Source organism: Saimiri boliviensis, chromosome 7, assembly GCF_048565385.1.
Source record: "Saimiri boliviensis isolate mSaiBol1 chromosome 7, mSaiBol1.pri, whole genome shotgun sequence".
NCBI lineage: Eukaryota > Metazoa > Chordata > Mammalia > Primates > Cebidae > Saimiri > Saimiri boliviensis.
The window spans coordinates 52083813-52111584 of record NC_133455.1 but is presented as its reverse complement, the minus strand read 5'-3'; the positions used below and the strand labels follow the sequence as shown (position 1 = coordinate 52111584).

Here is a 27772-nt window from a genome sequence, read left to right as displayed (position 1 = left end):
TCTTACCATAGATCTTAGAAATTGTATGCTTAGAAACTTCAGCATGGAATTTTTTTTCTTTCTCATTAAGTAGAGAACTTTCACCTTTTCACCTAAAGGAAGCATTTCACAGCTTCTTTTTGTCTGAGTTGGGAAGGCTATGTCTCCTACCAAACTTAATAATTCTGATTTTCCGTAAATATTTAATGAAGTCAGTAGACTATTTCCATGCTCTCATTAACTCCTCAGAAACATGAGCAGGACCAAATTTCTCACTTTTGCAGGCAAGGACATACCTTTTTTCATTCTGTAATATTTATTCATCACAGATGTAGAATTTCCAATTCAGCAGGGATATCACTTAATGTATTCTGTGTCCGTTCCCTTGTTTTGTTCTTCCTCACATGTAACTGAAATACCTTTTCCCTTTGCCCATTTATCTATATGGAGTTCATCTGCTAGTTTGTGTCTGGTTATCAATTTTTATGTATTTCCTATTTTGTGCAATTGCTTTGTCTTTTTTTACAGAATTCAGAAAAGACATGACCAAATAACAATATTAGTACATAGATAGTTGTTGGTAAATATTAACTAAATTAATTTGATATATTTTGATTAGAGAACATGCTACTCATTTTGTTTCTTTCTTTTTTTTTTTTTTAAGAAACGATCAGGTTTTTTTCTGGAAAACAAACCTACCTACCAGCTTTGGAAGGCTGGTTACTATATTGTAGTGTACTTCCCAGAGAAAGATATCACTATTCTTTGGGATAGGAAGACAACTATTCATATCAAAGTTGGGCCACAGTGGAAGGTAGGTCAACCTAAGCTCCAGATGAGATACAATGAATAAAATCATGTTTACTTTTTGATGTGTGATGAAAATAAAATGATTAATGTTTTCCTTTAAGAAGTAGATTATATTTTCAGAATTACTAACTCATACCCTTGTGAAAAAGAACTTTACCAACTAAATACAGCATTTGCGTACAGTTCTTTTTGACTTTAACCTTGCAGTTTCCAGTTTTCCAAGGCACATAGGCCAGCTTTCTTTTTCTCTCTATCTTCAGCTTGATTATGTGATCTGTTCGTGATGCAACTAGATTCCATTCTTACAATTTGCATTCCATGTTTTCCTCTACATTCTGGATATTCTTTTTAAGTTTACATGCAGTAAAATTATTTTTTAAATGTAAAAAAAATTTACTCTTATTGTGTCCAGGTCTACAAATGCATTGTGTTAGTACATTTTCACACTGCTATAAAGAACTACCTGACACTGAGTAATTTATAAAGAAAAGAGGTTTAATTGATTCACAGTTCTGCATAACTGGGGAGGCCTCAGGGAACTTACAATCACGATAGAAGGCAAAGAGAAAGCAAGCACCTTCTTCACAAGGTGTCAGGAAAGAGAGAAAGTGAGAAGGAAACGTCACACTTTTATACCCTCAGGTCTTGTGAGAAATCCCTCACTATCACAATAACTGCTTGGGGGAAACCACCCCTATGATTCAGTCACCTCTCACCATGTCCTTCCCTTGACCTATGGGGATTGTAATTCGAGATGAGATTTGAATAGGGGCACAGAGCCAAACCATATTATACATGGAGTCTTGTATCCACCACAACTGTTCTACATAGAACATGCCTATCAACCTGCAAATTTACTTCATGTTGCTTCTTTATTGTCAACCCCTATCTTTACCTTCTAACCTCAGACAACCACTGATTATATTTTCCACTGCTATGGTTTTGCCTTTATCTGACATCATATAAATGGAATTGCACAATCTGTTGTCTTTTGGGTCTGGCTTCTTTGACTTGGCAAAGTATATTTAAGATTCATATAAGTTGTTTTATGAATTTTATACTGCTGAGTAGTATTCTGTTGTATGGATGTACCACACAGTTTATTTATCCATTCATGGTTGAATATCCAATCTGAGTTGCTTACAATTTTTGGCAATTTATATTTTAAATTATTTTATATACTATTCCCTGTTGCATATTTTTATTAAATATTGTTAAGTAGTTCACTATTTAAAATATTTAAAATTTGATTAAATATTTTGAATATTTATTTGAATATTTTAAATTCATATATTAAGTTGTTTTCACAATATTGATGTATTTTTTAAACTCTAGTTTGTCTGAAATTGAGACTGAGACTCATGGATATGATTTTTGTCAAATTAGAGAAAAATTAGAATAGCAACAGTATCTTCTCAAAAATACAGAAAAGATAAATTTAAAAAAGATTTTGATATGTTGTAAATGTAAGATATGGTTGTATATTAAAGTTATAGTCTTTCAATGTTAAGAAGAATAAAGCCCGAAGATCTATTCTTAGGTGTGGTAGCATCTTGCATTTCTTTGATGAATCTGAAATAACCTTTAGTCATTGCTGTCTTTCTTCAACTAATATTCTCCACTGTTCATCCTATATCCTTGTTTCCAACAGGAATAAGAATATCTTTTATTAGTAGATGAAGGAGGAAAACTTGCAGTGATATTTCCTAAAAACAATAGAATTACTCCTTAAAACCTTGAATTTAAACATGCTGAATGCTCTCTTCAATACTGAAGAATAGAATGCATTCCCTTATTGGTGAAGTAGGCTGCCTATGTCTCTGGCAAAGCAGGCAACAATCATAGAATTACATCTGCTATAATCACTTATTTCCATGGGCCTCTGTTTTCAGAGATCACATCTGTTCAAAGCCAGTGGCCACTAACAGTAGTTATCCTAAAGCTGAGGCATCAGGAAGGGGGATGTGGAAAACAAATGGTTAGCTTGTTTTCAACAAGTAGGCAATATGATATATTCCAGCAAGTAGGGAATATATCTGCCAATCTTCATTCTATATCCTGTTTCCAACAAGGATGGGAATGTATATAATTATGAGTTATATATATATACACATGAATTATGTGTAAACACACATATACACATACACTTTCATATGTACTGTATTATTTGAATTAAACTTTTCCAAGTTATTTATGTTATTAGTTGTATTAATGCTAAGACATTGGTAAGTGTGGATAAATAGGACTTGAAATTCGGTAAAATATTTCTGTAAATTTAAAATAATCACGAAATATAATTAAATTGGCATAAGAAAATCCACTTTGTTCAAGTTAATTTTTAAAAATAATTGATCTAAATATTCTTAAATGTATATTTGAAATGTCTCAAAAATTTTAATGAATATGAGTCCTTAAATGTTACAGTGATTATAGAATATTTCCTGGTGATTTTCTCTTACTTTAGAACAAGCTATCAGGGTTGTGTGGAAACTTTGATAAATGTACTTCAAATGATATGACCACATCTAATAACTTGGAAGTGAGAAATGCTCAGGTATTTGGAGATAGTTGGGCATTAGGACAGGTAAGTTACATAAATGTATTTTAGAAGTCAACAAAAATTTTTAAGAATATTTTTTCAGTAGAACATTTTATTCTTATTTAGATAATATTATTTTACATACTATTTTCATAGTAATTTATAGCTTATAAACTTTCATATTTATCTTCTCATGTAATTTTTCTGATAACCTTATCATATAGAGGATGTTGTCTCCTTATCATAGCTGAAGAAATTGAGGATCAGGGAAGTTAAAGGCCTTGTCTAATATTATATGGCCAGAAAGTAGCAGACATGACATTCAAATTAATCTCTTCTCCCTCATGTTTTCCTCACCATAGCAAATTGTGTTATCAATGTATCTGCATTTTAAAGGATGATGGAACTATGGAACTTTTGCCAGTTCAAAGAAATAAATAAAGGCAGAATTTCTTAACAGTCATGTTATTAGTATTACCTGAAATGAAGGATACGTGTGTGTGTGTGTGTGTGTGTGTGTGTGTGTGTGTGTGTAGGTTGTGGTCAACTGCCTTTGGCAGCAGTTAGATAAATTAATTTTGACATATTTATCTTTTAAAGGGTTTCTTAAGGCATCATAAGTCTATAAAGGAGAGACATGTTTGAAGGATCTTGCAAACTTACTGACAATTTATATTTTATTTATTAATTCTCAAGGAAATAGTGTTATGTGAAACACATTTTGAAAAATGATGAGCTAACTGAGAAAACAATGTCAAATTGGAAATTGGTTCTATTCTTTCTTCTATGTTCTTTTTAGCCTATTGTTCTTTTTAATTGATAGGAATGTTTGAAACCGCAGTTTCCTGATTGGTTACCATTTGGTTAGTTACTTCTGTATTTTGCCTAGTTTACTAATATGTCTAAATCTCTTTAAAGAATAAAGAGAGGATGGAGTAAAACATTTATTCCATTCGGTAATATTTGAATGTGGTCTAAGCTTAAGAGTACAAAATTGTACTTTTTAATATCTAAAATATCTACTATATTGAGAGAGACAAAATCCTTTTAATTGTGGCTATCTTATATATATTTTTTACCTTTAGACATAGTAAGATAGTTGCTTTGATAGAAGTGCACACAAAGTGGGATTGTGTTGGTCCAAGAAAGGTTCCTGGAGAAGGTACCCTGGAGATGAATCTTATAAGATTTATAGGAGCTAAGAAAGTAAAATTTATGGGAAAGTATATAACAGGCAAAGGAGGGAGCAGCCACCTAGAAGGTGTCAGGCTGGAGAGAGTGTGGTACATAAAGTGAATTTCAAGAAGTTCATTTTGGATGTGGTGTAAGGTTTGAAATAGATAATAGCTGAAGTGCAAATTATAGATCTGCAAGATACAAGAGCCAAGAGGCTCTTATAATCCAGCTAGAAATATTAAGTCAGTAGAGATTTAGAAAACTGTATAAATTTGGGAAGCATTAATGATAAAAGTCATAGCATCTGCTGAAAGATTGTATTAGGAAGGATGAATTTGGAGGTTTCAAGAAGTCTCTGACTTTCCTGGCTTACTAGGAAGATGCTGCAGTTTCTCTCCGAGGCAGGGCAAAGAGGAGGCAATGAATGTGGATAGTCGGGGAAGGACAATGGTGTAGGTAGGGATAGTTAGGATCTGCTGAGAGAGAAGGACAGAGATATTTAGGTGGAAGTGTCCAGTTCTGAAATTCAGGAAGGAGATCTTGGATGGACATAGGGATTTTGCAGTTACTAATATATTCAGAGCATTGAAGCCAGGACACATGTACAGAATGAGAAAAATAGAGATTTGAGGATTAAGCTTTGCAAAGAAAGGAAGGAGAAAGAAATTAGGGAACAACAGCCAATGTAAGGAAACCCAGCAGAAAATTGTGTCACTAAAACCAAATGAGGAGAGACTTTTAAGAAGGTAAAGTATTAAATAGAATCAAAGGCAGCAAAAGCCAAGCAATATGGAAGACTGAAAAATTGCCTTTATATTTAGTAATGAAAAGGTCATATATGATATATTTCAGGGCAGTGTCAGGGAAGTGGATTAGGGGAGGAAGAGGCCAAACTGCTGCATATATGGGAATTGAGTCTGCAGAGATTTGAGTACATACAACCTCTTAGACGATTTGTGACAGAAATGAAGGAGATGAAAATGAAAGAGGTCATGCTCATGTAATTTTCAAGGCATGCAAATGTTGTGTTTAAGAGAATTTAAAAATCACTTATCACCACTCTATCTCTAATATTGCCATGACTTTATTATTCTGTTTAGTTGCTTTCAAAAATAATACATGCAATTAACATTAAATTGAATGTGAGCAGGTGCTTTACGCAAATCCTATCTAAAAGAATGAGAATATATTAGGTGCAATGGTAATGAGTGAAGTTGGGTAGGTTACTCTGCTTGAGAAATTATCCCTTTAAAAACTTCTTTTCTCTCTCAAATTTTTTCAACAGTGTGAAAATCCAGAAGAAACAATTAAACCCTGTGAGGCACATCAAAACAAATTTCCTTATGCCAAGAAAGAATGCTCCATTTTGTACAGCGATGTTTTTGCTTCTTGTCGCAATGTGGTAAATGAATAGTTTTTACACTACCACCTAGCTATTGTCAGGGAGACATAAGTGTTGGTTTGTTTTTCTGTAGAAGTGGTGCATTTAGTTGATTTACTTTCTCCCTCCATCTAATTTAACAGTGTACCTTTGTATATATTTGTAATAATTTGTTCTAGTTTATGGAACATTATTTACATATATCATTTTATGATTGAGTATAAATGTTTATTTTTCTTTAGAGAACACTGCCAAATGAGCATTCTTCTCGACTCAACGTATAGTTTAAAAGTATTGCTTGTAGAACATTTGAAATGGTTTTAGAAACGCATCCTAAGATGGAATGTAACTTATATAGAAATTTTACTTCTAAAACTCCTTCCTAGTATGATTATTTTAGGTCCCAATAGAAGTTTAAACAATATTTCAATGTACTGGTAAAAATTAAGTAATATTTCTGCTGCATACAAAGCTAGGTCTTGAGGGAAATCACTTGTGTGATTGTTTGAGTTGTGAGCTAAGGTGGTTGTTTTTCTTGGAATACCATTCTATTTCAAAGAATAAAATGACATGTGGTTTTTCAGACATTCAGATGGGGGTACTTGACAGATATTTTTTCTCCCTTTATCCCTCCCTCCCTCCCTCCCTTCCTTCCTTCCTTGCTTCCTTCCTTCCTTCCTCCCTCCCTCCCTTCCTTCCTTTCTTCCCTCCTTCCCTCCTTTTCTTCCTTTCCTTTGTTCCTTCCTCCCTCTTTCCTTCCTTCCTTTGTTCCTTACTTCCTCCCTCCCTCCCTTTCTTCTTTCCTTCCCTCCCTCCCTCCCTCTTTCCTTCCTTCCTCCCTTCCTTCCTTCCTTTGTTCCTTCCTTCCTCCCTTCCTTCCTTCCTTTGTTCCTTCCCTCCCTCCCTGCCTCCCTCCTTCCCTCCCTCCCTCCCTCCCTCCTTCCTTCCTTCCTTTCTTCCTTCCTTCCTTCCTTCCTTCTTTCTGTCTTACTTTTCCTTTTTTTTTTGTCTCGCTCTGTCATCCAGGCTGGAGTGCAGTGGCATGATCTCAGTTCAGCTCACTACAACCTCTGCCTCCCTGGTTCAAGCAGTTTTCCTGCCTCAGCCTCCCAGGTAGCTGGGATTACATGATCATGGTAAAACTCAGCCTCTACTAAAAATACAGAAATTAGCCACTATGCTCAGCTATTTTTTGTATTTTTATTAGAGGTTGGGTCTTACCATGTTGACCAGACTGGTCTGGAACTCCTGACCTCAGATAATCTGCCCACCTTGGCCTCCCAAAATACTGGGATTACAGCCGTGAGCCACTGCGCCAGGCTGATACTTTCTTAAAATGAGTGAAATGAGTCTGTGGCTTTAAGGAAACACCAGATGGTGTCTGTTGTCTTTGATAAAATTTACTTTCAAAGAAAAATTAGAGTTTTGTAAAAGTTAGATCCATTCTTGCTACCTTATGAGGTTTTTTATACTTAAGGAGTTTTTTGATGATCTAGATGATAATATTAACAAATGTGACTTGTAGCTATTGTATATAATTAAATATGTCAACATTTCAAAGATCTGCATAGGTCCATAAATTTTCTACATGACTACTGCATGATGTTACAAAATCATGCAGAAGTAAAAGATCCATTCAAATAAACGATTTTAGTACAGCAAAGTATAAAGTTTATTAATATGGTTTTAGACTTCACATTACAGTAAACTTTTAAGAAAACAATATTTTTTAAGTTTTGATATAGTATCAAAGAATATCACAATTACCTGAAAAAGATATTAAAGTACTCCTTTCTTTCCAACTAAATATATGTGTGGAACTGAATTTTCTTCACCTACTTCAACCAAGATCCAATCAAGACAAAGACATTATGATAGACCAGATGAAGAAGCAGATATGAGAATTTAGCTGTGTGCGATTAAGCCACACATTAAAGAGATTTGCAAAAATTGCAAAACAGTGCACTCTTCTCACTATTTTTTGGGATGATAACACTAAAACCATGTTATTTATGTTAACATGTAATGAGTTTAGTGCTGTTATTTTTTTTAAAGGTTTCATTTTAAATGTCGAATAGAGTAAATATTGGTAGATATAATCCCACAAACAAAACCTCTTTGGGGATCTCAGTGATTTTTTTTAGAGTGTAAAGGGATTCTGAGACAGAAAAGTTTGAAGACTGCAATATTAGAGGCATGTAGGTAAACTAAAGTCTTGTCTAAACAAGGGTTACTTTTGAGACTTATCAGTTTCCAAGGACCACAGTTGCTTGACAAGTAATATTGTGTCAAGTCCTGAACCACAGAGCCTGCTGGTTCTTTTCCACATGAAAAGAAAAAATTAACCCATGAACTGACCTACAAAATAAAATACAGCTCAGTGGCACAAAAACCTGCTTCTTCTTTTCTTTTCTTTTTTCTTTTCTTTGAGATGGTGTAGGCAGTGACTTGATGGTGGCTCACTGCAACCTCCACCTTTCAGGGTCAAGTAATTCTGCTTCAGTGTCCCGCAGCTGGTACTACAGGCATGTGCCACCATGCTCAGCTAATTTTTGTATTTTTAGTAAAGATGGGGTTTCACCATGTTGACCAGGCTTGTCTCGAACTCCTGACCTCAAGTGATCCACCTACCTCATCCTCCCAAAGTGCAGGGATTACAGGCATGAGTCACAGCACCTGGTCCCTTGGTTCTTCTTCTTCTTTTTTTTTTTTTCTAACACATTGTCAATATATTAAAATTTGTCAGCTACTTAACTATAATGTAAATAAAATAAATAGATTAAGTATATAGGATAAGTTTTTTTAAAAAAAGACTGCTGTTACCATTAATAGCAATTAGAATAGGGACAATAAAGAAAGTAAAGAAGGAAGGAAGATAGAAAATTACATAAAATTATAATTGGAAGAAGAAGATGCCCTTCTTTTAATGCCATGTGAATATACTAGTAATGAAAGAAGCTTCCAAAAAGTAATCTCTTATGTTGCAGATGTTGAAGTTACATGTATTTATTAGTCTTATTATTTCTTTTGCTAATTCTTTGATGTTACATTTTCCTAATACATTTCTTTCTCCTTTGGGCAATAAAAAGGTTTGAAATAGAATTCTCTAGGTGGCAGTGTTCAGCTGATAATATAAATTTTGAAAACGCATAGTTTTCTTTTAGAGGGCTGACTTAAATCTTAATCAGTATCTATTGAAATTAAGTAATCTTTCACCTCATTTTTCAGATTGATGTTACTTCTTTTGCCAAAAATTGTCATGAAGACACATGTAACTGTAATCTTGGTGGGGACTGTGAGTGTCTGTGCACTAGTATAGCTGCATATGCATACAAGTGTTGTCAGGAAGGAATATCAATTCATTGGAGATCATCTACTGTTTGTTGTGAGTATCCTACTTAGACCATCATTATGTAAAGACTTGATATAGAAATACATATTAATTGTTGATTTATCGTAGAAATAATTGCCAGAAAACTCATGGAAATAGAATTAAATCAAAATTACTAAATTTTATATTCCTTTGACAATCATAAATTATAGAATACCAAAAGACTTATAAAAAGAAATTATAATATTTTGTTCTATATTTGATTACTGTCATTATACCATTTGAAATATAAATTATACACCATCCTTAGAGAAATTGTTTATGACTTTAATTCTTTTATGCCTATGAAGTTTCATTGTTCTGATGATAAGGAACATGTTTTTAAAAAATCACCTTGAATTTGCTTCAAGATTTGACTAAACTTTTAATTTAGTTGTGTAGGTGGTAAAACATCTGAACAAACTTAAAATTTGCACACTTTCAATTGACCTTTCTAAATTGGCAGATACATTTTCCTACCTTAAAACAATTATATGTTTTAATTTAATTAATTTAATTAATTATACTACGTCACTTAAAGAATCTCTTTTTCTCAGAAAAAGTTCATAAGTAATACCCTTCTATATTCTTTCACATAGTTATTGACAAATATGTGGCTATATCTAGCCTACAATAAGGTAAGTGATTGGCTTCTTACGTAGTTTAATATTTATTCTTTTTTTCTTTTAGCACTTGATTGTGAATACTACAATGAAGGTATGTGACATTCAAATTAAAAATATCACTATAGTATTCTACTGAGTGTATTTTCAGATTTAAAGGTTTTAAACAATTTGTGCCGTGAACAAACTATAAATTGTTTATAACTTGGTACATAACTCCATAAAAGCTTTTCATTTTTAAAATTTAAAAAAATTTCAAAGTATTTGTGCTAAGATTTATTTCCCAAAAACTAAAATAATGTGTATCTTAAGTTCTCAGCATTTAAGAGCCCTCAGTATAGTTTCAGAATGACATGAATGAATGGATGGGTGAAGTTAGTTAATTTTTTAGATCAAAAGGATGAAAGGCCTATAACAAAAGCATACCTTTACCATTACTTAATAAATGTAAACATTGTTCAAATGTTTTAAATTTTTTAATTTTATTTTTAAATTGACACATATAATTGTATATATTTATGGGGTACAATGTAGTGTTTTGATACATGTACACATTGTGGAATGATCAAATCTGACTAATTAGCATATCAATCACCTCAAATATTTACCATTTCTTTGTGGTGAGAACATTTAAATTTCTTTCTTTTAGTTATTCATTCTTTAAAAATCAAGAAATTCTATCATTTGCAACATGGATGAACCTTGAAAACATTGTGCTAAGTGAAGTAAGTCAGGCACAGTGAGACAAATATGATGTGATTTCACTTACTTGCAAAATCCAAAAAAGTTGAATTTTTAGAAATAGAGAGTAGAATGGTGTTACTGGAGGCTGGTGGTGGAATAGAGGACAGGGAAAGGCTGGATGTTGGTCAAAGGACAAAAAGTTTCAAATAGATGGGAGGGATAAGTTCTCTTATCTATTGCACAACATGGTGACTCTAGTCACATTTTTCTTATGTTGTGGAAATCAAAGAAACAAAGTATAAAAGTAATTATGTAAGAAATAACATAAGGATTTTATTTTGACATCATTATAGGCAATAATCATTCTTTACATTTTACTGGAATGAGAACTTACTGATAAAATAATAATGAAGATCTCCTGGTCTCAGCAAACATCCAGATTTGCAATAAGAAATCTGAGAGGTGCTGCTGTCTAAAACTAAGGCATAGATGTAAGAAAAGATAGAGAATTACATCCTTAAGGAAAATGCTTGAATTTGGCAGAATTGGGAGTCTTTTTCTCAAATCTGTTTAATGAGGAAGGCACAGGCATCAAAACCTAATTCAGACAAGTAAGGTGATCTAGGGAAGTATTCATTTAGTCAGTAACTGGGCGAACCCTGGACCTATGATGGATGTGTCAGTTAGAATAATAGTTACAGGAAATCTGGGCCAAGCAACCAATCTGAGGGACTTCAGGTGGCTTATTAGACTAGGAATAAATTTGACAGCTAGATAATTTTAGAGAAATAGAGAAATATGAATTAAAAAGAAAATGAGAATTTTTGATTTTAGTTATATTTGTTTTATTTGTGGGTGTTTGATAGAGGAGACAAATTCAACATTTAAAAATATCTATGGTAGTTAAAGAAAATCTAAGTAACAATATTTTCCTGTTCAAGATTTTAAAGAGACTGCCACACACATGCATGCATACACATACACACACAAACACACACTCCACATTATTGGATTCCATAATTAAAATGCAATTTATTGTCTAATAATAACAGTAGCTTTTCTTGTGTTAACTGCTTTCTCTGTATTATATAATTTAAACATCAAAATATGTTATTTTGTTTTATTGTCAGCATTTTACTATTATCAACACTTTACAGAAGAAATTGAAGCAGAGAGAAGAGATCAAATAGCTTTGCCAAATTCACTTAGCCAAAATATGGCAAACTGGGATTTGTAAACAGTTTGACTTCAGGGCCAGTGAGCATGAATTTCATGCTACATGGCCTAATGTATGGTTAATACATCCTAGTGTAGGGATGATCACCACACATTGTTATCACAGGTTCTACATAGTACACAGACAACAATCTGAGAAAGTGCTCCAATAACTTCCTCACTGAAAAAAATTCCTGATTCACCCAGTTCTGCTATGACAATCTCCATCTGTGCCTTTGTACTTTCTGGCATTTATTCTGCAGACTTGTGGACCTAGAAGCAGAATTTTCTATACATATTGAATCACTCTACCTCTTGCTACATTTTGCTCTCTGTTAACAAGTCTGCTGTACTTCTAGTGATGTGCAGTTCTTTCTTCTAATGTGCTACAGAATCCTTCAAACCTGTTCTTCTAGTTTCATTTGTAATACTGTATTGATAATATCAGAGAGTGAACATGGGGCATTTGGCCTTCACGAGACTCTAATAGGCTCAGTAGAGTGGCAGGAGAATAAATTTCCTATGATCAAAGTAATAGGGAAAGGCATTAATGTGCCAAGGGAAGTCAGAATTTGTAAAAGCAATGGAACAATGATTGAAGGAGAATATAAAATGTTGATGATTGTGGAAAGTAATAATAAAAAGAAAATGATTTTAAATGATTATTCTTAATTTGTTTCATGCTATTGTAAATTTACCTAGTCCTTTTTGGGCATTTATAGCTGGAATATTGCCTCTTTCTTTATTTACTACATGCCAGACACTATGTTATTAAGATACTTATAATACTTAAAGCACATACATAAATAAATAATTGTGATTCTGTAGGAAGAATATTTAAAAGTATTAGGAGAATTCAAAGGTTATTGTTGAGATTATTTCGATAATCCTTAGTACAATGATTCTATATAATATCTTTGCATTCATTTATATGACTTTAAAAACGTAAAGCTTGCATTTGAAATGCTATTTCTGTAGATGAGGGAGAACTTCAATTTCCTACTAAAAATTTTTATGTGATTTTTAAGTTCAGAGTAATTTTATTAGATAGGATATGCTTATTTCTATTTTTAAAGAATCACTGCAGGAAATGATTGCTTTCAGTAGAAGGTGAAATTACACTTCTCCCTGCAGAAAATTAATGATAAGATCAATGACTTTTGTCTCTCAGTTGCTGGCAAAAATAGTCGAGAATCAAACTGCCAATTAACTGAGAGTCAATTCAAAAGCTTTAGGTTTTTGTACAAGCAGATTTCTCAGATGGCAATTGTCTTTTCAGGTTGCTGTATGTGTGCAGCAGGGGAGAGATTTTGTTTCACTGTCCATCGCCTTTCTCATTCTTACGTTGAATATTCATGAGGGTGCTTCAAGCCCTCAAGTTGTAGTTATATACACATCTTTTTCATTTTGAATTGTATCTCATTGTAATTATCTTATTATTTGTGTATTATTTCCCTATGTATACAAATCTACATATTTATACTTTGAAGCATATTTGCATCTTGGAGGTTTGTGTCACTTTCTTATTTATTTATTTTTTTATTGTACTTTAAGTTCTGGGGTATATGTGCAGATCATGCAGGATTGTTGCATAGGTACACACATGGCAGTGTGGTTTGCTGCCTCCATCGCCCCATCACCTACATCTGGCATTTCTCTCCATGTTATCCCTCTCAGACCTTGCCACCTCCCACTGTCCCTCCCATGGCACCCCCCAAAACACCCCAGTGTGTGATGCTTCCCTCCCTGTGTCCATGTGTTCTCATTGTTCAACACCTGCCTGTGAGTGAGAACATGTGGTGTTTGGTTCTCTGTTCTTGGGTCAGTTTGCTGAGAATTATGGTTTCCAGATTCATCCATATTTCTACAAATGGCACAAACTCATCCTTTTTTATGGCTGCATAGTATTCCATGGTGTATATGTGCCACATTTTCTTTGTGCAGTCTATCATTGATGGGTATTTGGGTTGGTTCCAGGTCTTTGCTGTTGTAAACAGTGCTGCTGTGAATATACTTGTGCATGTGTCTTTATAATAGAATGATTTATAATCCTTTGGGTATACACCCAGTAATGGGATTGCTGGGTCAAATGGAATTTCTATTTCTAGGCCCTTGAGAAATTGCCACACTATCTCCCACAATGGTTGAACTAGTTTACACTCCCACCAACAGTGTAAAAGTGTTCCTATTTCTCCACATCCTCTCCAGCGTCTGTTGTCTTCAGATTTTTTAATGATTGCCATTCTAACTGGCATGAAGTGGTATCTCAACATAGTTTTGATCTGCATTTCTCTAATGACCAGTGATGATGAGCATTTTTTCATATGTTTGTTGGCTTCATGTATGTCTTCTTTTGTAAAGTGTCTGTTCATGTCCTTTGCCCACTTTTGAATGGGCTTATTTGTTTTTTTCTTGTAAATTTGTTTTAGTTCTTTGTAGATTCTGGATATCAGCCCTTTGTCAGATGGGTAGACTGCAAAATTTTTTTCCCATTCTGTTGGTTGCTCATTCATTCTAATGATTATTTCTTTTGCTGTACAGAAGCTCTGGAGTTTATTTAGGTTCCATTTGTCTGTTTTGGCTTTTGTTGCCATTGCTTTTGGTGTTTTAGTCATGAAGTCCTTGCCTATGCTTATGTCCTGAATGGTTTTGCCTAGATTTTCTTCTAGTGTTTTTATGGTGTTAGACCATCTGTTTGTGCCCTCTCTTATTTCCTTGAGCAGTGGTTTGTAGTTCTCCTTGAAGAGGTCCTTTACACTGGGTATTTTATTATCTTTGTAGCAATTGTGAATGGGAGTTTGCTCATGATTTGACTCTCTGTTAGTCTGTTATTGGTGTATAGAAATGTGTGTGATTTCTGCACATTGATTTGCTGAAGTTGCTTATCAGTTTAAGTAGATTTTGGGCTGAGATGATAGGGTCTTCTAAATATACAATCATGTCGTCTACAAATAGAGATAATTTGACTTTCTCTTTTTCTAATTGAATACCCTTTATTCTTTTTTTCTTGCCTAATTGCTCTGGCTAGAACTTCCAGTACTATATTGAATAGGAGTGGTGAGAGAGGGCATCTTTGTCTAGTGCTGGATTTCAAAGGGAATGCTTCCAGTTTTTGCCCATTCAGTATGATATTGGCTGTAGGTTTGTCGTAAATAGCTTTTATTATTTTGAAATATGTTTCTTCGATACCTAGTTTATTGAGAATTTTTAGCATAATAAAGACTTTTGAATTTTGTCAAAGGCCTTCTGTGCATCTATTGAGATAATCATGTTGTTTTTGTCTTTGGTTCTGTTTATGTGGTGGATTACGTTTATAGACTTGCATATGTTGAACCAGCCTTGCATCCCTGGAATGAAGCCTACTTGATCGTGATGGATAAGCTTTATGATGTGGTGTTGCAATTGATTTGCCAGTATTTTATTGAAGATTTTTGCATCTATGTTCATCATGGATATTGGCCTGAAGTTTTCTTTTCTTGTTGAGTCTCTGTTGGGTTTCGGTATCAGGATGATATTGGTCTCATAAAATAATTTGGGAAGGATTCCCTCTTTTTGTATTGTTTGGAATAATTTCAGAAGGAATGGTACCAGCTCCTCTTCATACATCTGGTAGAATTCAGCTGTGAAGCTGTCTGGATCTGGACTTTTTTTTTGTTGGTAGGCTATTAATTGCTGCCTCAACTTCAACCCTTGTTATTGGTCTATTCAAGGTTTCAACTTCTTCCTGGTTTAGGCTTGGGAGGGTGCAAGTGTCCAGGAATTTATCCAGTTCTTCCAGGGTTACTGGTTTATGTGCATAGAGTTGTTTGTAGTAATCTCTGGTCGTAGTTTTCGTTTCTGTGGAATCAGTGGTGATATCCCCTTTATCATTTTTTTATTGCATATATTTGAATCTTTTCCCTTCTGTTTTTTATTAATCTGATTAGTGCTCTACTTTGTTGATCTTTTCAAAAAGACAGCTCCTGGATTTATTGATTTTTTGAAGGTTTTTTTTTTGTGTCTCTATCTCTTTCAGTTCTGCTCTGATCTGTTATTTCTTGTCTTTTGCTGGCTTATGAGTTTTTTTTTTTTTTTTTTTTTGTCTTGCTCCTCTAGCTCTTTCAATTTTGATGATAGGGTGTTGATTTTCAATCTTTCCTCATTTCTCATGTGGGCATTTATAGCTATAAATTTCCCTCTAGACACTGCTTTAAATGTGTCCCAGAGATTCTGGCATGTTGTGTCTTCGTTCTCATTAGTATCAAAGACGATCTTTATTTCTGCCTTCATTTCGTTGTTTATTCAGTCAACATTCAGGAGCCAGCTGTTCAGCGTCCATGAAGCTGTGCAGTTCTGGGAGGTCATGTCCGAGGCGATGAAGCCTGTGTGCAGAAGGGTCAGATGACTCAGCCAAGGGGCTGGGGCAGAGGGAGGCTGGAGTGGTCAGGGTCAGGGTGGGATTGGGGTCTGAGTTAGTTTCTTAATTCTAAGTTCTATTTGCCCTGTGGTCTGAGAGACTGATGTTATGATTCCATTGTTTTACATTTACTGAGGAGTGATTTATTTCCAATTATGTGGTTAATTTTAGAGTAGGTGCAATGCGGTGCTGAGAAGAACGTATATTCTGTGGATATCGGGTGGAGATTTCTGTAGATGTCTATTAGGTCCACTTGGTCCAGATCTGAGTTCAAGTCCTGGATATCCTTGTTAATTTTCTGACTCGTTAATCTGTCTAATATTGACAGTGGAGTGTTAAAGTCTCCCATTATTGTTGTGTGGGAGTCTAAGTCTCTTTGTAGGCCGTTAAGAACTTAAGAACTTGCTTTATGTACCTGTGTATTCCTGTCTTGGGTGTGTATATATTTAGGATCATTAGCTCTTCTTGATGCATTGATCCTTTTACTATTATGTAATGTGCTTCTTTGTCTCCTTTGATTTTTGTTGGTTTAAAGTCCATTTTATTGGAGACTAGGATTGTAACTCCTGCTTTTTTTTTGCTCTCCATGTGCTTGATAAATCTGCCTCCATCCCTTTATTTTGAGCCTATGTGTGTCCTTGCATGTAAGATGGGTTTCCTGAATACAGCACATCGATGGATCTTGACTTTTTATCCAATTTGCCCATCTTTGTCTTTTGACTGGGGCATTTGGCCCATTTACATTTAAGGTTAATATTGTTATGTGTGAATTTGATCCAGCCATTTTGATGCTAGCTGGACGTTTTGCTTGTTAGTTGACGCATTTTTTTCATTGTGTCAATGGTCTTTACCATTTGGTAATTTTTTGGAGTGGCTGGTGCTGGTTGTTCCTTTCCTTGTTTAGTGCTTCTTTCAGGAGCTCTTGTAAGGCAGGCCTGATGGTGATAAAATCTCTCAGCAATTGCTTGTCCATAACGGATTTTCTTTCTCCTTCGCTTATGAAGCTTAGTTTGACTGGATATAAAATTCTAGGTTGAAAGTTCTTTTCTTTAAGGATGTTGAATATTGGGCCCATCACTTTCCTCTTGTCCCTGCTAGAAAATGAGCCATTACCTGGTACAGACTATTGCTATAATTTTCTTTTTTCCTCATGTATTTTGGCTCATGGAGAAACACTGTGCATCTATAACATTTGTGACAGCAGTGGTGAGTCTACTGCAGCCAGGCTAAGAAAAATTCTCTGCTGTTTCTGCTCAGCTCCACCTTGATGTGGGGGAAAAGCCATTTCAAGTTTCTATCTCTATACAAGGTATCAAAGCCCCTAGTGAAGCACTTTTCCTCATGGTTTATAAGAGTCCCCAGCTGCTCAATGGTGATGTGTCCTAGATGATGGGTCAGTGAGGAGACTCCACTGGAAAATAACGTATCCTCTCAGTCTTTCTGTTCTCCTGGTCCTCATGATGGAAATTTTGGTTCTCCTTCCCCTTTTCTAATTGGAAGGCTTCTCATTTCTCCAATCCAATTATCCTTTCCCCTCTATTCAGGCCTGGTCTTAAGTCCTTCAGAGGAAGTATCTTGCCCTTTTATTGTTTGAATTCTTCTTCAGTGTGTGCTGAGAAAATTGAGAGGAGAGGGAAAGTGAAATACACTGAGAGCAATAATGTTAAACTTTTATGAAACAACCGATCACATGTATATCAACATTTTATATAACCTACAACACAAACATATACATAGACATCATTGTATATATAAATTATTATTTTAGAGAGTTTAGCTATTTTATTAGTGATAAGTTTTTAATTGCTCAATTTTTTGAAGTATTTTGTTATTAAAACATTTCTTTAAAATGACAGATTGAAAATTTAAAAATCTATGCCAATTTATCGCTCTCTTATTTGTATTTAACTAGGACTTGGAGAAGGACCATATATGCTGGCAAGCTATGGGCAGACTGGCCTTGTTCTCGGGGCCAATATGACCAGCAGAAGCATTTTCTCTTTGCCAAGAAGCAGTGTTCATCCCAATTTATTTTTTTATTTTATGATCACTCCAGGCCTTTTTAAAGAAAAGGTATCATGTAAGTATAATTGAAAACAAATTTAGCTTTCCATTTAAATTTTAAAATTTAGTCACCCAGTAAATGTTAATTGAGAATCTAATATGCTTATGTTATTTTTTAAAGTGCCCTAAAGGATGTGAGATGAAATGTAACATTGGCACATGAACCAGCTTTCTCTTTGTAAACAAAATCATTTCTTTGTTTATTTATTGGCATATATATATTAGTTAGAATTGCAATTGTTTGAGTTTTTGGTGTTAAATAAAATATATCTAAAATTTTCATAGTATTAGTCACAAAACTTAATTTGACATTTTTTTGAAAACCATCCACTGATTCTTAACATTTAAAAGATTTTAATGCCCAGAAAAGTAAAAATAAATTGTGAATTGATACCAAATAAGTTATGCATTAAGAGCATAAATCAGAGTATAAATAGACAGTCATTGTGACAGTCTGTTATCCTTACCTGTCTTGTCTGTCTTTGTTCCTGGACATGTCCTCAGTGTCCTGAACCCAGCCTTAACATTTACTGGTTTGCACCTGCAGGTCTGTATTGGTTGTATCCACCTGGCACCTGTTTTGATTGGTGGTAGTTTCCCTTCTGATTCAATGATGTCCAGGCTACCTGTGTCTACATACATCTACCTGGAACCATGCATGGCATGCTTATAAGCTTAGGAATTCATTTGTTGAATTGAATCAATCAGACTTAACTTTCACTTCTTCCGAGAACTCTCACAATTCTCCAGTTAGAATAAATTATTTCTTTCCTGTAAAGAGAACTCTCTTAGTTCTGAAAACACCTATCACCATCAAGTTCTAAACGATGTTGGTTACTTTTTTTCTCATATAAAAATTTATTTTATTATTCTTTTCATCTTTTGGTGCTCAGCAGAGGAACTTGAATTTTACAACATGATAAATGTCTTTGACATCATATTAAATTTGAGAGAACTCTTCATTTTGCAATTTGTAATAACTAATGATTTTAATAGAAAAAAAATCCAAATAATGTTTATTTAAGAAAATCAACCTAAAATCATCTCAATTTAAAAACTTTCTTTCTTTTTTTTTTTTTTTTTTTGAGATGGAGTTTCGCTCTTATTACCCAGGCTGGAGTGCAATGGCGCGATCTCGGCTCACCTCAACCTCTGCCTCCTGGCTTCAGGCAATTCTCCTGCCTCAGCCTCCTGAGTAGCTGGGATTACAGGCATGTGCCACCATGCCCAGCTAATTTTTTGTATTTTTAGTAGAGACGGGGTTTCACCATGTTGACCAGGATGGTCTCGATCTCTTGACCTCGTGATCCACCCGCCTCGGCCTCCCAAAGTGCTGGGATTACAGGCTTGAGCCACCGCGCCCGGCTTAAAAACTTTCATATCATAAATTTTACCAATATAAGGTAAATTTTCAAAGCACCTAGCAAAAAACGGTACGACTTCTTCAATGCTTTGTAAAGCCCAGTTGCTCATTAGCCACTTGATAGATCATCTTCTGGGAAATAGACAATAATGTTGGATAAATAGTCATTTTTTGGTGCAGTAAAATCCGTGAGAACATTTGCTCATTATTAAAAGAGTCCATGATACTGAAATACAATTATATCCCTAAATTGATCTATTTCTCTATTTTTTTCTATCATCCAGTTTAGCCGCTTGTAGATTTTGTGCATTTGCAAATGTTAAAGCTTGTAAACACAAATATATGTCCAATTAATCTTTCAGTTCCTTGTATGAAATTGTATATTCTGGAGTCCTTATTGGCATTTCTTTTTCACCCCAAGGACAAAATAAATTATTTAAAAAAATAGAAGCCATCGAAGACTGATTTTTTTTTTTTTTAGTGATGTCACTGTTATTCACTAAATTTAAAGTACTACTTTTTGTCGTCTTTCAGACATCTCCTAATTTATTTCTGAAATCTTGGTGATTGGCACTAATTATATTTGCCAATTGTGTGGTACTGTTTTTGTTTACTTTATAAGTACACTTTGTGATGCCAATGTTGATGATCTTCCTTCTCCTGAGAATCTGCTCTGCTGTGTGTTTTACAGCGTTGGCACTTGTTTCATTGGAATCTGCTGAAAGGCCAAACTACTTTCTCTATGTCCATGACAGTGACACTCTTAGCTTAGAGCTGTGGGAGGCGAATTCAGCCTTTCATCAGAGAGCAACATTCTTCCACCATCAGGGCCTGTGGATTCCTGGTTACAGTGCGTTTGAATTATACAGCAAGAAAGGCTTTTTCATCATATTCACAGATTCTAGTGTCAAAGCATCAAAATACGACGATTCTGAAGAATTTAAACATTCAAGTAGCTTCAGCATAGAAGGTATGTTTTCTGAGATCTCCAAAAAAGAGAACAAATAGGTATTTATATTATGCAGAATATTTATGTCTTTAATTTAAAAGTCATTCTTACTGTGTATAAGCAGATAGAGTTGTATGACTTTAAGTAAGTTTCACAACCTCTATACCCCCTAGTTTACTCATCTGTAAAATTGGAGAAATAATAATACCCACTTTATAGAGTTATTGTGAGTATTGAATAAGTTGGTGTAAATTGCTTAGAACAATCCTAAATAACCTGATTTTTTTTTATTTTTACCCCAATTGTTACTACCTGTGCTGTCTGGACATTGGAATCAGAGCCTACTCATGTGGCATGGTTGTCTAATGTTTATATCTACTTTTTCTTTCCTAGAAGGCAACTTTTGATTAATCCGATTCTTGGTGATAAGGACAATATGTTTATCTCTGTCCTTTGGATATAGGGTGTGTCTGTTTCCATTGACCTCTAGAAGATTTATCTAGTTCAGCAGAAACCTAATCTTACTTTTCGAGAGAGTTTGAGGTCTATAGTTTTGAATTTTCTGAAGCAATCTTTACTTCTTTATGGAATGTTTAAAGTAGTCATGCTTTGTTTTCAAAATCCAGTAGCTTCATATCTATCTTGAGTCTCCCCAAGAAATTGTTTCATCCTAGTGAACCCTCCTAAAGCAGTTCAACAGAACAAATGATTTGTCTTTTCTGTTGAGAATATATTTCTGCAAGCCCTTCCAGTAATGGATTTTTAAAAGTGTAAATTGAGCCTCAGAATTTGACCTTTTGTATAAAGTGCCTGTGTTCAAAATTTCCTAAATCTGGCAAGAGGTTTTGTGCAAACCAGAATAACAGAATTCTTCAAGGGTTCATACTCTGTCAATGAGCTTGGAACAAAGCAACAGAAGCTCTAATATCTCTACTATTTGCATTCCTAGGTTTAGTGTGGTGAGATACTCACAGAACAAGTCAGGCAAAGGAATTTTATTTACTTGCAGATAGACAGCAAGAATCAACAGATGCCTAGGATTCATGGTGAGCCAGTTCTCTAAGACTCAGAAAAGCCCAGGGTGAACTGAATCTTGTCTGCACACGCCCCATGTTGCACTGCAGCTGAGGTACCCTGAAGCACTCTGTTCTGGATTTGATGCTTCAGGTGCAACTGGAATCACTGAGCACACACTTTTGCAGGACATCCTGTTGGGAATGGCAACAGAGCCTGGATTTCCCCTTACCTCGGGATAATTCTCACAACTTTTTATAGCTACTTTGAGAAGTGCACATGGGAGAGAGAAAGCAAGGAGAACCAAGGATAGACCTGTCCTCCTGTGCTGTGCATTTGAGAAAAAGAACCACTGACACATCTGTGTAGCAGTCCATAGAGTGGGTGTGAGTTGCTTATGATTTGCTTACTTGAATTTACCCAAAGTTGACCTTTACAGATCTTTATTTCCCCTCTGCTCTAGAAATATATACTCTTAGAACCAGATCTAGTAGCTCCGTTTGAGGCTTAGAGAACTATAGCACATGACATCATCAGAAAATCAGAAGCTGATCTTTGTAGTCTTCAGAAACCTAGGAAACTCCCGGAGGCTATTGGAACCTCCCAAGTAGCTGGGACTACAGGCACCCACAACCATGCCTGGCTAATTTTTATATTTTTAGTAGAGACGGGGTTTCACCATATTGGCCAGGCTGGTCTCAAACTCCTGATCTTGTGATCTGCCTGCCTTGGACTCTCAAAGTGCTGGGATTACAAGTGTGAGCCACCATGCCTGGCCCCCTTTAGTTTCTTAAATCTCTGGAAGATACATGAACATGTAGATATTTAATCTGAGCATGAAATGCTTTGGTCACCAAGCAATTACAGTGTTTTTTTTCTTTAGGTCTGTCTTTCCTGTAGCATTGTAGTCAAAGAGGGGTCAAACCCTAGGAGGATTCATATAAGAAATTATTAGTTTTCAGCCAGGCACAGTGGCTCACACCCATAATCCCAGCACTTTGGGAGGCCAAGGCGGGTGGATCACCTGAAACCAGGAATTCGAGATTGGCCTGGTCAACATGTGAAACCTTGTCTCTATTAAAAATATAAAAATTATCCAGGCGTGGTAGCATGTGCCTGTGGTTCTTGCTACTTGGGAGGCTGAGGCACGAGAATCACTTGAACCTGATAGGGGGAGGTTGTGATGAGCTGAGATGGCGCCACTGCACACCAGCCTGGACGACAGAGCAAGACTCTGTCTCAAAAGAAAAAAAAGGAAATTGTTAGTTTTTCAAGCTATGTATTAAATATGCACACAATCTAAATTTTATTTTTTCCCAGAAATCCAGACAGCAGTGCCTTACAGGAGGATGTGTGAATGGAGATATGAACCTTGTGCTACTCCCTGTTTTAAAACCTGTAGTGACCCTGAAGCACTAGCATGTAAATTTCTTCCACCGTAAGTAATGTTTACCAATAAATGATCAAAGTCCAGCCTTAGCAAATTCTGTTTTCGGTGAATTGTTTCAAGATTTAAAAACAGCCATTCTCAAGTTGTATATGCTATATATTCTTTCATATTAATTTCACTTAAATCAAGAAGTAGTTATTGAGAGTCTACTATGTGGCAGGCAATCTTGCTGCTGGGGAGACCATACTGAACAAAATAGACAAGTATTTGCTTTCATGAAGCTTACATATTGTTGGATTGAGCAGAAAATAACCAAACAAAAATGTAAATATATAATGCACCATATGGTTATGGCAGAAATGTGTCACAGAGAAAGATAAAGGAAGGTAAGGGAGACAGAGAGCATAAGGAGTGTGTGTGTGTATGTGTGTGTGTGTGTGCCAATTAATATTGGTGGTCAGGTAAGAGCACCCTGACAAGGTGACATCTGGTCAGATATCTAAATGTAGTGAAGGGACTGGCCAGGTGGTTATCTGAGGAAGAGTCTTTAATCTGAGAATACTGCAAAGGTCCTAAAGTGGGAATGTGTTTGATGTGTTTGAGGATCAGCAAGGAGGCCGTAAGTTAGAACAAAGTGAGCAAAATGGAAAGAAGTGGGAGATGAGAGGACAATAGCAATGGACAAATCATATAAGGCTTTATAGCCTGTTAGGCAGCGGAGTGGCATGATCAGATTTATGTTTTAAAAAGTGTACTTTGGCTGTCGTATTGAGAATGGGCTTTTGGAGAAGGGGAGGACAGGGCAGAATTGATCAGTGAGACAGACAGAAATGAAGGGGATTTGACTAGGTTGGTGGCCCTGAAGGTTATGAGGAACAAACAAGAGTTAATATCACTTATGAGAGAAAGAGGAGTTAAAAAATCAAGTTTTGGCCTCAGCAGTTATTAGGTGAAATATGAAGTTTTGCCATTTTTGGTAGCCAAATTGGTCAAATAGCAATAATTTCAAATGATTTGATCTAATAGAAGGACTGCATTGCCATTTACTGAGATAAAGAAGATGTTAGAGGAAACAGTTAGAAGGAAAGGTTAGGAATTTGATTTTGAGCATATAGGGTTTGATACAGAAAATTGTTCATTGGATTTAGCAAGTCAGAAAATTAGGAAGAGACAAAACAGTGACAGAGTGTAAACAGCTTTTTAAAAATATAATAATTTTTCATAAAGGAGATATGGATCAGTAGTAGGAGGGAATATTTTTAGGAGAATCATTTTACATTGAACAATTATGAGCTTCTATTCTATGGCAAATATTGCCAATAGGTAAGATCTAGCCCCTCTGTAAGATCCAGCCCCTCTCTCAAGGAGCTCACAAGCTTTGGAAGAAGACAGAAACACAAGAAAACAATGACAATGCAATGGAAAGAGGCCTAGGGAGGCCTTGAGGGTAACTACAACAGGTAGCTCATTTAGGTATTTACAGTAAACATGAACTATGTGCCAAGTGCTGTACAATGGGTAATCTCCTTATTCCCATTCCTAGAGGAGAAACCATCTGAGGCACAGAGAAGCAACACAATTTGCCCTGGTCACATACTTTTTTTTTTAATCCCTGAGATGTTCTTAAGTTGCCCAGTCTGGCCTCGAACCCACAGCCTCATCTCCTCAATTGCCAAGACAAGTGGCCTGAGCCACTGTGGCTCCCTGGTCACACAGTTTGTAAGCAGTAATGCCAGGGTTTGGACTGCTACACTCTGTTGTATGTGAAGTGCTGTGGGATCAGAGGAAGGAACGTGATATTTCTGTTTAGTTTCTTAAAAATGAAAACAGTCACTTATTTTCATCTGAAGTCTTCATCATTCATTTAAACTTCTCTCACTCACAAATCTATTTCCTGCCTTTTCTGGTAACCATCAGGATGAGAGCATGCAACAGTGGCCCTGGGGTGAGGCTAAGCAATGGGGAGGGCATGTGGCGAAGGGAGGAACACAGCAGCAGGCACAGCTGGCCAGGCACTGGGGAGGACATTGAGCTATATTTTCAATTGGCATTTGGCTAGTTTATGACTTCTATGACTTCTGTGGCATGACCAGTCTCTGAGGTGGTAGAACCGTGATCCTTAATGCTTCCAGTGTATTGGTCTGTAGCTGTCCATAAGTTTCTCTTTCTGTATGGCTAGGGTGCAGAGAAGAGACTCAGGATGAAACTTTGCCCTTGTCCAACTGATTCTCATCTCTACCTTCATTTCTTTTTCCTTGTACTTTCTCTGTGCCAAGGTGGCTAATTATTACACCTCATACCTGCAGTACTTGAGGGGGATCTCAAGTACTAAGCTGGGGCTTTAACGAGCACTTGTGCTTCCTACTCCAAGTCCGCTACAGAACCAGCACCCTTGTCCTAGGTGATTGCAGTTTCTGGCACATAGCAGGTTTAGAATAAAGATGTTTCATTGAAAAATTACAGCTTTTATAAGAAAAGTTGCCAAATAGTATACATAGGGCACATACATAAACACCATTATTCCTGTTATCTAATATACCTATTATAAGAACCATTCTGCATCTGAGGCATTAAACTTATCAGTTAGAAATTGAATAGAATACCAATTGTATGGTAAAAGAAAGCAAACCTGCTATGTTGACAATAAAGCATTTTAAGGAACAAGTTAATGGTTTTTTGAAAAGTATTGTACAACGATGGCTGTGGTTTCGACTTGCATAAAACAGCTGCAAAATAATTGAGTTCCATAAAAATTGATTTTGATCCAATTAAATAATGAATAACCAGTCCTTGCTTTCAGTGATCTAGTAACTTTCCTTTTTCTGTTTTCTTCCACTTCACAAAGTTTAGGAGAGAATAAGAATATCATATGCTAGCTGAAGTTTTATTACTCAACTTCATTTTATGAAATAAAGTTAGCTATATAAGCTGAGCTGTTTGTGTTTTTTAAAAAAAGATAGTGAAGGAGGTATCTAAAAGATGCTAAATATGTTTCATTAAACCTCATTAAGACAGAAGTTAACTTTCCTTGATCTTTAAAAAGTGTTGCCTGGATTTGCCTACAAGAACAAGGGTCTTCTGGGCAGCATTTACCATTAGTGTTGAGTTAGTTTGTTTCCATCTGGAATGAGATAAAGCCTTCAACACTCTTAGTTCAAATTCTTTACAGATGAGGCAATGGAAATGTTTTAAAAATATTTAAATATATCATTAAAAACTGCTAGAATATTCTAGAGGCAGATGAGCAAGCCTTTTTATAATAATATCTGCATGAATTCTCTGTGGTATAATAACTAGAGTTGGTTGCACCTGAAGGATTATATTTTTTCTTTTGATTTAGAATAAATTGAGCCTTAATTGGACATGAAGAAAATGTACTCTCAGTCATTATTTTGTCTCCATTCCTTTAGAAGAAAAGTGTTCTCATGTTCCCTCCTATCTTTGGCCTACAACATGGCCTCTTGAAATTTGAGACTCTCGCTTGGCTTCTGTGCTCCAAACAAGGACTGGGGATTCTTACCAAGGCCAGACATCCTAGGGATTGAAACTGAATCTTTTCAGGCTCCTATACAACCATGTTCTTTCAGGGCACTGCCCCAGATTTGGGCACAGGCCGTAATATTCTTGAAAACTATAGCTTCTGCTCCTTCCTCTCCCTGTTCTCAAAAGAACTGCAACCGTGTTCAGCCCTTCTACCTAGAGAGCACTAATATGTTTTCAGTGAGTTTAGGGTTTAATAATGCAGGGAGAGCCACTGAAGATGCTCTATTTGTTCTACAAACACTGTCAAGGCAAGGGTAGTGTCAAAGAGTACGCCAGTCTGCTTGGATATGAGGGGAGTATAAGAGTGGAAAGCAACAGTGCAATCAATACAGATTAAAATCTCAATAAAATGGCCAGGTGATGGCGTCATGCCTGTAATCCTAACACTTTGGGAGGCCAAGACGGGCTGATTGCTTGAGCCCAGGAATTCAAGAGGAGCCTGAGCAACATTACGAAACTCCATTTCTACAAAAAAGTAGAAAAAAAATTAGCCAGGCATGGTGGCACATGCCTGTAGTCCCAGCTACTCAGGAGGCTAAGGGGGGAAGATCACCTGGGCCCAGGAGGATGAGGCTGCAGTGAGCCAAGGTCACATCATTACACTGCAGTCTGGGTGACAGAATAAGACCCTGTCACCACCACCGCCACCACCAGCAGCAGCAGCAGCAGCAACAACAACATAATCTTAATAAATTATTCTTAACAACAACAACATAATATTAATAAATTATTCTTCCACATTCTACTGACTTATGCAACATGGCCTTAGCGTGTCCCAAACATAAGTATATGGTTTGAATATTCTGTGTTCAAGTTCTGCCTTAATCTTAATACTGTTCTCTTATCCTCTAGCTTGTGATTTTATAAAATGAAGTATGATGGATTGGTAGCATATGGAGCAGTTCTTGGTGCTTGACAAGGGTATATAGAAGCATTTTAGGAAGAATGTATCTTAGTTGCATATGTTAAATGTAGTCCTTACTTGGTATTTCGAACTTTTTTTCACTTAGATTTACTCTTTTTTTCATGTAAAGCGTTGAAGGATGCTTGCCCTACTGCCCTAAACATATGATCCTTGATGAGGTCACCCTCAAGTGTGTTTATCCAGGAGACTGTAAGTGTGAAACTTGCTTAATTTGCTCTGAAAAATTATATGCTTGCATATTTTCTCTCTGAGGCAATTGGTTGTAAACAGAAGTTTTAGACAGATAATCAAGATTCTTCTTCAATATCCCTTACATAGCAGTTTTTTTCTAATTACTTTTTAAATCATGTA

At 35.6% G+C, this 27772-nt stretch overlaps 1 protein-coding gene across 5 annotated transcripts in view; it reads left to right on the top strand.

The window, feature by feature from the left end:
• OTOGL (otogelin like) overlaps positions 1 to 27772 on the top strand; it is a 346243-nt gene that overhangs the window by 261118 nt on the left and 57353 nt on the right. For all 5 annotated transcript variants that reach the window (XR_012518405.1, XM_074402509.1, XM_074402507.1 and 2 more), the window contains 9 exons: positions 644 to 793; positions 3254 to 3373; positions 5790 to 5906; positions 9114 to 9270; positions 9946 to 9972; positions 18086 to 18253; positions 20292 to 20570; positions 22884 to 23001; positions 27531 to 27610. Coding sequence is in view for 4 of the 5 variants with exons in the window: in XM_074402509.1 (XP_074258610.1) it covers positions 644 to 793; positions 3254 to 3373; positions 5790 to 5906; positions 9114 to 9270; positions 9946 to 9972; positions 18086 to 18253; positions 20292 to 20570; positions 22884 to 23001; positions 27531 to 27610 (1216 nt within the window). In the remaining variant the exon portion in view is untranslated. The remainder of the gene's footprint in view (positions 1 to 643; positions 794 to 3253; positions 3374 to 5789; positions 5907 to 9113; positions 9271 to 9945; positions 9973 to 18085; positions 18254 to 20291; positions 20571 to 22883; positions 23002 to 27530; positions 27611 to 27772) is intronic.